General features: G+C 49.3%; 1 protein-coding gene across 1 annotated transcript in view; it reads right to left on the bottom strand.

Annotated features, from left to right (window-relative positions):
* Positions 1-3,929: 3,929 nt before the first annotated feature.
* The window catches only part of LOC106591967 (uncharacterized), an 89,499-nt gene continuing 83,510 nt past the window's right edge, over positions 3,930-9,918 (bottom strand). The window contains exon 15 of the mRNA XM_045712846.2: positions 3,930-9,759. Coding sequence (XP_045568802.2) covers positions 6,550-9,759 — 3,210 coding nt within the window. The 3' untranslated portion in view covers positions 3,930-6,549. The remainder of the gene's footprint in view (positions 9,760-9,918) is intronic.

The following is a 9,918-nucleotide window of genomic DNA, read 5'->3' as shown; positions in this document are numbered from 1 at the left end:
CTGTAGTTGGGTTGAAAGTTTAGGCAGGGTGTATGATGTGTGTTCTCTCTCTCTCTCTCTCTCTCTCTCTCTCTCTCTCTCTCTCTCTCTCTCTCTCTCTCTCTCTCTCTCTCTCTCTCTCTCTCTCTCTCTCTCTCTCTCTCTCTCTCTCTCTCTCTCTCTCTCTCTCTCTCTCTCTCTCTCTCTCTCTCTCCCTCCCTCCCTCTCTCCCTCTCTGAAAACCAGGCCCACCCACACACACACCGACACACAAAGATACACAGACGCATAGGGATACACATAGACGCACAAACTCCCAAACCACAGATATGTTAGCAACATAAACACCATTAAAGACAAAGACACAGAGAGGGGTTGTTAAGAAACACAGAGACACCCTGTGGTTATTTAAAGAGAATCATATTTTTATGAAGCAATTCTCAGGAGGTAAGTGCAGCACTGACCCGCCAGCCCAACCCCAGACAGACCATGCCAAAACAAACTAACTCATTTAGATCAGGGTACGGACCAGACCAGTCTGGGCTGTACACGACCAAGCGCCTTAGCAACCCACCTTAGCAACCTGCCTTAGCCACCCACAAGTATACAGGTATACACAGGTACACTACACAATCATGACAGTTTCTGGGTGCTGTTCCAAGATCACAGCAATGATAGCCTGGTTGCCAGTCTCTTTCTGCTTTAGCAAACGTATCTCAACACTATTATATAATAGTGCCACTAGATTTTGGAACGCAGAAACAGATGGAGGACAGCCACCAGGCTAAAACACTGTTGGGTGGATCAATGACACTGAATTCCATTTGAGTCTGGATGACTGAAAGTGGTGGTCCTATGATACCTGTATGGACCACAGTGAATGAGCTGTGTAATGACTTAACCTAGCATCATGTTTAGATGTAGCTCTTATGTCACTAGGCCTGGTGAGTGCAACACATACCACTCCTATTTTTCCTTGAAATTGTTTCATGGCGAAACGCCGATGAGGACCCTGTTTGAACTCGGGAGTGCCATGCATTTTACTTCCCGGGTCAAAGGTGACAGAAAACTGAAACGTAAGGATGAATCATGACCATGGACCAATGACTGATCAGAACTCGTGGTCTAATTTGATCTTAGAGTGGACTGAAGACATGGACGACAGACTGTAAGAAACAAAAATAGCATTTGACAAATGTAAACAGAGCAGCACTGAAAGGTATTATACAGACCAGTGAAACACAGTTCTCCCTTACATATCTTATCACATATCTTATCATGTATCTTATCATATATCTTATCACATATCTTATCATATATCTTATCACATATCTTATCACATATCTTATCATATATCTTATCACATATCTTATCACATATCTTTTCACATATCTTATTACATAATTTACCACATATCTTATCCCACACAGAGTAAGGAGAGATAAGCCAAAAGAAAACAGACAACTCAAAGCAATTATGCAAAGAAGTTCTGCAGCCAAAACGATCTAAAATGTATATATTTCTTTTTCTATCCAACATAATTGAACAGCACAACCTTAATCTGCACAGACATGAGACTGATAAGGTATAGTAAGATGAGTAAGATGTTAACCTTGATGATCCAATCATTTAGAGCGTGTGAGTGTGTGTGCGTGAGTGTGTGTGATGGAGGAATTATTGGCGCGTTGCTACAGAGTGTTGCTCAGTGGGAGCTCCAGGAACGAGGAACGATGAGGTCCATTGGCAGAGAGATGTATGTGTGTGTATTAAATATGCATGCAGAGCACTGTGTGTGTGTATGTGTGTAAGAGTGTGTGTGCAAGGTGGCGTGTGTCTGTCCGCACGCATGTGTTTGTGTGTGCGTGCGTGGTATTATACAGAATCATGCCGCAGTGGGGCTACAGACTACACATCTATACATGCACCCACATACATTCAATAACACACACACACACATACTCAAATGTACACACACACATGACTGTGCAGCCCTATACTTTCAAACAAAATCACAGTCGCATACACACAAACATGCACACACATTCCTAATGACCTCCAGATATTTCTGATTAGAAAACATAATGTTCCTCGGAGAGTAGAGCGCCAGCCAGGCAGTATCGCTACCAGTCACTATACAACACCATCCCAGTGTTATCCACTATGCTGTACAATATCACACCATGCAGAACAGCACAGCTCAAACCGTGTGTTTTCAGTATGCACACACACACACCTCTCACAGCCACAACACTAGAACACAACAAAGTGTATTTCACAATCAAAACGTATCCAAACAAAAGTCTAAGCCATTCACATGTACATTTTTTCTTGACAAAATGATTGATAGCACGTCACATTTCCATAGTCAGAAAGTCATCAGTCCAGTTTAAGATGTAAGTAATAGAGAGCACACACATGCAGTGCAACACCACCAAGTTAACCTTCAAGCACTGTTCCAAGGTCAGGTTTAATTGTTCAATCCCCAATGATTATGGTTAGGACTGGTTGAGGGAGAGCAGATCCTAGACCAGCGAGGGCAACATGAAGGACATTATGCTACATTATATTACCCAGCAAGCACCAGGTGGGGGTGGTGTACCGGACGCCATGGCAACGCCATGGGAACGCCATGGCAACACCACTGCAACATAGCAACTAAGGTCTGTTGCTGCCCGGCAGTTTGGTACAGCCCAGACTTGCTACAGTGGCATGGTCGTCAGATACACACTTCAATCACATCGTTAATAACATTGTTAATTCATGAATTCATCAATCAATTAATTGATCATCATCTTCAACAATCAGTCAAAAGGAGCAAGAACACAGTATCTACTGGTCTCTGGGTTTTTTTGCTAAGTGAGAGACAGACGGAGGGATAGACAGATTGAAAAAGAAAGATGATCAAATAAACTAAACTAAAGGAAAATGTAAGAGTTAAATAAATGACAGATATGATTTAGAGGTGAAAAGACTAGTCTGGAACAAACCGCTAAAATAATGGATGATAGATGGAGACAGAGAGAGAGAGAGAGAGAGAGAGAGAAAAAAAAGATGAATAAAAATAACAAAAAATATATATAATGTTAGGTTGTACAACAGTTAGTGACAGACTGATAGATATATTAGATACAGGTAGATGATAGAGAGATTAGACTTTTTTCTCATCTTTTTTTGTCACAGGCACTAATGTCTTCACAGTCATATAGGAGGTATCCAAATTCAAAATGATTTCAGTGTCTAGAATTGCTACAAAGCTAAAACATTTAAAACTAATCATCTAACACTTCCTCCAAGTGTACCAAACTTAACTCATATATATATACCTGTATGTATATATATATATATATGTATATATTTATTTGTACATATATATTTCTGTATAGATAAATGATAGAATTTGTAAATGATAAAATTGAATACAATAGTCAATAAAATATCTAAGTTAAATCACAGTATAACATGGTACATTCTCAAAAACATAGTATATATTAATATATTCTTTTTTTCTCAGCAAAAAATGTAGCTACAGGGTTTTAAAAGTCACTTCTGTTCATGCAGTCACAGACTTAAGTATTAGCGCCTTGATACAACTCAATGATGCTCGATGACACAACAGGGTTCAGCACTCCTGATTGGTTTAAAATGACCTCGTTCCAAACAGTACAACTGTTTCCACGGTTTCCACTGTTGGGGCGCTGGGACGAGCGAGCAACCTCAAGGAAAGATGGCCGCCCTGGGTCCTAAGCTTTAGCTAGAGTACAACTACACAAACCCCTCCACTGCAAGCCTCTGGGATTTCAATCTTCTAAACATGCAATGATTTCTGGGCTTTTCCAAGGTGTAGGGGGGCAGAAGGATCATGGGGACGACAAAAGCATCTCTCTATAACTATGATAAATTGTTTCCAAAATATGGCCCCTTGACAAAGCAGTATGTGCAGTAGAGAAAAGTAAAATGACAGCCTGTCTTTATTCAGAAGTGGAAGGTGTTTTGGGGAGGGGGGCCTGGACTCAAAAGACCGTCCAACCTTTTGATCTGTAACAACATGCACAAACCCAACTCGATGACATAGTCCCTCACAAAGCAGGATCAAGCCCCATTAAGCCCTCCATTCCAGCCAGGATCAACAGCATCCCAAAAAAGGTTACAAAGTCTAAAAGTTCTACATCATGTCAAAGCTACATTCAACTAGGAGAAGCTGGGGGTTCGGCTGTGGGCTGGTCTCAGAGTGGAGTAGAGAGCTGAGGTGAATAGGTCATACCCATGGAGAGCATGACGCTGCATGACACAGCTCTTTTAGATGACCCACACACAGAAACACCAAAGCATGGTACGGACTATCGTTTTGGTTTAACAATGTATTTTGGCACTTTAATGCGCTGTCTGTTTATTCTCTGTTTGACACCTGTTGAGTTGTTCATAAGGTGTAGCCTGAGCATGGTACTGTTCAGATGACCTGATCTGTAAATCACCTGCACTTACACACTAGTTCTTCACAGATCCTTACTGTGTAGAGATGAGTGGATCTGAGCAGTGCCTGGCCTAGGCCCACCCCGGGGAACAAACCAACAGGCCTACAGGTTGTCATACGACTCAGCACTCCAAGTACTATCAGTCTGCCATTGTATTATCATCACATTAAAGAGGGCAATATTGCTATTGATGACTTATTCCAGTCTTTTTTAATGACAGAACACAGTTAAATCTCTATGTCCCACATAGTAGACTCCACTCCCACATAGTATTCCCCTCATAGTGGTAATACTACATCCGTCTCGCTGTGAAACTACATTTCTAATAATGACAGTAGACGGGTATTGGCACAGTATTGTTCTTCACCATGGTATAATAACTATTGTGTGCTGTAATGACGGCACGTGGATGGCTTATGCGATGACCAACTGTGCTTCATAAGATGCATCTCCTTCACACTGGTGAGTGTGTCTTCCAAGCAGGAGGGAATGAAAGGCCATGAGAACTATTTTAAAATACACTGCTCAGGGTTTCAATGACCCATTACTCCTAATGACTAAAGCTAAGCTGTCCTGATTCCTCCACATAATAACGTAATGTTTTACATCTTCAATGTAATGTCAAATTGACTCAGCTCAGAGATTTTCTCACTCAGTCCTCTCAAGCTTATTTGAATATTATGCAGCCATCTAGTGCCAATTGTAGATACTGCAACCAATCATGTCCTCCATCCTCTCTCCTAATAGAGAATGTTGTATTGCTCACGTGTGAAATACTATACGGATATACTCATGAAAACAGATGACTGGAAACCAATTTGGCTTAAAAGCTGTGGAGTAGAAATTTGGCACTGCTTTTTAAAGGCTTCTCACGTCCAAGTTCAGCCCCAGCCGACCTCCCTGCTGCTTGAAATACTAACAGAACAACACATAGATAGATAGAATAACAAAGAAGCTATCAGGAGAAGAAAGAAACGAAAAGACAGACGGGAAAGAAAGATCTCGCTACATGTCTTTTTTTTCTTCCGAATGTTCCGTTTGTATCTGGAACACAGTGATGTCATCGTGCTCATCAGCGCAATGACAAGAGTCTCTGTTCTGAGTTCTGATCGGACCAGAGGAGAAAGGACAGGCTCCAATGAGGTGGCGGAGAAAGTCTCCTGTTAAATCTAATTGGACAAAAGGGTTTGTAGTAAACATGACATCACAGGGGTTGGTATCCTTCCCTTCCGGGGGGCTTCGGTCGTGCTAGATGGCCCTGAAGATGTCATGAGGTCAAAGTGATGTCACTCCTCACTGGCCAATGAGAGATGGGAAGCCAGACAGAGCGTGTGTAAGAGAGAGGCGACTGCATTGCTTTTATATCAACCAACTTACAAAAGGGGAGAGAGATGAAGGGGGGGTCTCTCCAACGTGAGGATGCAGTCTACCAATCCAATTCAAAAGGGGATGATGTGACATGTCCCTCAGCCAATGGGGACAGGAGAGCTAGAGTCTGTGGGAGTGTTAACCAGTCGTTGGATCCTTACAGGAGCAGGCCAGTCTCTCCGCTACCAATGAAGTGTGTTCAGTCAGAACCAGAGGGAGGGAGACGAGCGAGTGTGTGTGTGTAAACATGACATCATTACTCACAGTTTGGAGACTTGTCTTATCCATTGTTCTGACTGGGGGAAGAGAGGAGGACCGACGATGACATCACAAAGCTCAGTTCCGACCGGAGGAGGAGTTGTGGAGCTGCTATCGCCCCAGACGACATGGCCTCGCCCTCACTCTCGGTGTCATGGGACCCCTCCAGGCGGATGTAGGTGACCCTGGTGTGGCGCCTCACCGTGGCCCTCACCAGAACACGCACCAGGGACCGGGTTACTATGGTTCCGCTTTCACCCACAGCGGAGACAGCCGTGGTACAGTCATCCCTAGTTGTTCCTGTAGCGATGGTCACTAGCTGATGGTCATCTGTAGTCGCCATAACAGCAGTCTCAGTTGCCGTGGCATCCCCCATTGCCATGACACCGCCGTTGGTAACAGTTGCCATGGCGTCAGTGGTTTCAGCGGCACCGGTGTCGGCTCGCGTGTCTCCCTCTCTCGTCTCCCCCTGTCATACCTCGCTCTCCAGGCTGGAGAAATGGGCGGAGCCTCGTCGGGAGCATAGGCTCTTGGCCTTGAGTGGCAGGTGGGGGGAATAGAAGCGTCCGGGCTGAGGTACTGACCGTAGTCTCTGGTACAGGAGCTTAGCACTGGCTGAGGCAGAGGACGAGGAGGGAGGAGGAGGGATGGGCACCGGCAGGGAGGAGGATGAGGAAGGGGCACTAGGTAGGGGTTGAGGTGGCGAGAGGGAGGGCTGAGGGGGGTGGTCCACTAACCCTCCTGGCTGCTGTGTGCTGAGGCTGGCCTGGCTGCCTGACTTGGCCTGGCCTTGGTCTGGTTTGGGAGGGGGTTTGGGCCGTGAGCCCCCGCTGAAGCTGTGGCAGTGGGGGAGCAGCTCCTCCTGGCTGTGGGACAGGGCCGTGCTTCCTCTCTTCCCATGGCCGTGTGACCGCCCTTGGGGGTGTGGGTGTACATGGGGGTGGGGGTACTGGCTACATGAACATGACACCCCGGACCCCTGGTTTCTGTCTCGTGCGCGTCCCTTGCCCTTCCCCCTTCCTCCCCTTTTCCACTTCTTCTCTCCCTTCATTGGGAGTTTGTCCACAGACCAGTACCGTCGGGGGGGCGGGAGGTTTGCTGGAGGGGGGGGCCACTGGGACCCCAGACCTCCACTCCCTCCCCCTGACGCCCACCCTACTCCTGGCCCTGAACCCCAAGAATCTCCCCCCGCCCCCCCCCAGCCCTCCACTCGCCCTAGTATAGAGTCGTCTCTGCTGTTGATGCTGCCCCCTTTCTCTCTGGAGGGGTATGTGCCGAAAAAACAGCTCCCTCCCCCTATCCCTCCTATCCCACTATTCCCTGGTCCTCCAGCCCCCCCACTCCCCTCCCTCCCCTCCCAGTACCTCTCAAATCGCCCAAACTCCCCTGATGAGCCCTCATCAGAGTAACTCTCCTCTGCTCTCGCCCTGTCTCTTTCTGACTCTGACACAGCACCTCTCCCACCCGCCCTCCTCACCCTCTCCTCCACCCGTTCCCTCGCTCTGTCTCTCTGCCTCTCCTCCTCCACATCTTCCTCATCATCCTCCTCAGAGTCCCACTCATGGAAGGAGAGCCCCTCCTGGGTGTTAGCCCTGCCTTTCTCATAGTGCATCAACAGAGGCTTCTTCTCTCCTTCTCTCCCTCCCTCCCTTCTCTCCACCCCTCCACTCCTCCGCCTCTTGGAGAGTGGGATGAGGGGAGGGAGGGAGGAGGGGGGTGTTCCAGAGTTGGGGTCCCCCCCTTCCCCGTTTCCTCCGCTCACCCAGAACTTGACCGAGGCGGGGAGTTTGGGGTAGCGCTTACTGGGGGGTCGATGTCTGGAGTGGGAACGGGATGATTTGGGCCGCCTCTCCCTGCTCCTGCTGCTATCCTCCTCTCTATCACCCACCTCTTCCCCTTCTCCCTCCCTCCTTCCTCGCTCCCTCTCTCCTGCCCATGCTGAATCTCTCCCTTTCTCCCCAAACGTACTACGATACTGGGTTGGAAAGGAAGAGTAGTCTGGCATCCCTCCTTCTCTCCCTCCATCCCCCTCTCCCTCCCTATCTGCCTCCACATCCCCCTCTTCTTGCTCGGAACGCCCAGTTGATTTCTTCCTCTTCTTCGTCTTCAGCGCCTTCTTCTTCCGCTTCTTTTTCACCTTCCGTCTCTTCCTCTCTTTGTCTCTCTCTCGTTCCCTCTCCTCCCTCTTTTTCCTCTTCTTCTTCTTTTTCTTCTTCTCTTTATCTTTCCTCCTCTTCTTCTCTCGTTTCCTCTCGTCATCTCCTCCTCCTCCACTGCGATCCCTCTCTCTCTCACCCCAGCCCGCCCACCACTCCTGTAACTGGGCCAACTGGCTACCTCCTCTCTCCCTCTCTCTCTCCCTGTCTCTCTCCCCTCGGGCAGGGCGTGGTTTTCGGGGTGGTATAGGTGGTGGCTGGCGCCCGTGACTGAGGGAGCGAGAGGAGATAATTGAACGCTGTCTGTCCCTCCCCCTCCCCAGGAGAAGACTGGACTCCTCGGTCAGCTCCTCATCCTCATCATCCTCCTCTGCGTCCAAACCTTCCCGCGTGCTCTGAGAGGTCAAGGAGGAGGAGGAAGGAGAGGAGGAGCGAGAGGAGGAGGTAGAGGAAGAGGTGGACGATGTGTTAGAGGAAGAGGAGGAAGTTGAGCTGGTGTAGGGGAGTGAGGTGGAGGGGGAAGGGGGAGTGTAGGTGGGGGACATGGGCACGGTTACGGGAAGCGGGAGAGGAGGAGAGAGGGGGCGTCCCCTCCTCCCTCCACCATCCCTCGCTCCATCCCTTCCTCCTCCCCTGCGCCCCAGTGGTAGGATGTTCTCGTACAGAGGCCCGCCTGGCTCTTTGGGCTTCTTGGGCCGGCGTTTCCTCCAAAAGGATGAGGGGAGAGGGGGGGAGGGTTGTGGCAGCGGGGGGTTAGTGGGCAGAGGGACTGGGGTCACGCCCACGGCTTGGCTTTTAGGAGGCAGCCGAGGCGTCCCCAAAGGTTTGACCCCTCCCTTCCCCTGACACCCAGCACCACCACCTCCCACCACCCTCTTCCCCACCCCCTGGTCAGGACCTTTCTCTGAGTAGAAGGCCACCGTGGCGGGAGGGGGTTGCGGGTGGCTCCTGGGGGCTGTTTTGGGGGTCTGGGACCCTGCCGGCTGGTCCATACAGGGCCCCAGACCCTCAGGGTCGATGGGTCCATAGTAGCGTTTATATCCATCCAGCCCCCCACCACCACCACCACCAACCCCCACTCCTCCAGCTGTCGTGCCCCAGGTCGGAGCCACTTTCTGGGGGAAGGGACCCATGTCTGCGACGGCCCCGCGGACGGCCATGGGGTTGGTGGCGGTCCCGGCCTTGGGCAGCCTCCAGCGGTCCACCACGGCCAGTCTGCGATCAGGCCGGGGGAGGAATGTGGAGCAGGGCAGGGGCGCCCCCAGCATGGGAGTGTTGGAGGGCCCCAGCGCCGTCCCAGAATGCACCACGGTGGGAGGGGATCCAGGTAGCTGTGTTTTGTAGACGGGCTGTGACTGTTGCTGCTGTGCCATGGTCAGGGCCGGATTGGTTGATGACGCACTGACCAAGTGTGGCGGGGGCGGGACTGTTGCCATGGTGCCATGATGGTGGGGGAGCATAGCCATGGAGGATTTGGCCCCACCCGGCTTAGTTTCATCCTCAAAGCTACAACAACTGTACATGCCCTGGTAGAGAGGGAGAGATAGAGAACAAGCGGGGAATGGTAATGAACATTCAATCATGTACTAATAGAATCAAATCAAACATGTCCTATGTGACTGAGGGACGAGCAGTTATCAGTCAAGCTGTATGCATAATATATATTAGTATGTGTTGTTTCCATC

This window comes from Salmo salar, chromosome 02 (assembly GCF_965601325.2).
Source record: "Salmo salar chromosome 02, fSalSal1, whole genome shotgun sequence".
Lineage (NCBI taxonomy): Eukaryota > Metazoa > Chordata > Actinopteri > Salmoniformes > Salmonidae > Salmo > Salmo salar.
This window is presented reverse-complemented; position numbering and strand designations above follow the sequence as displayed.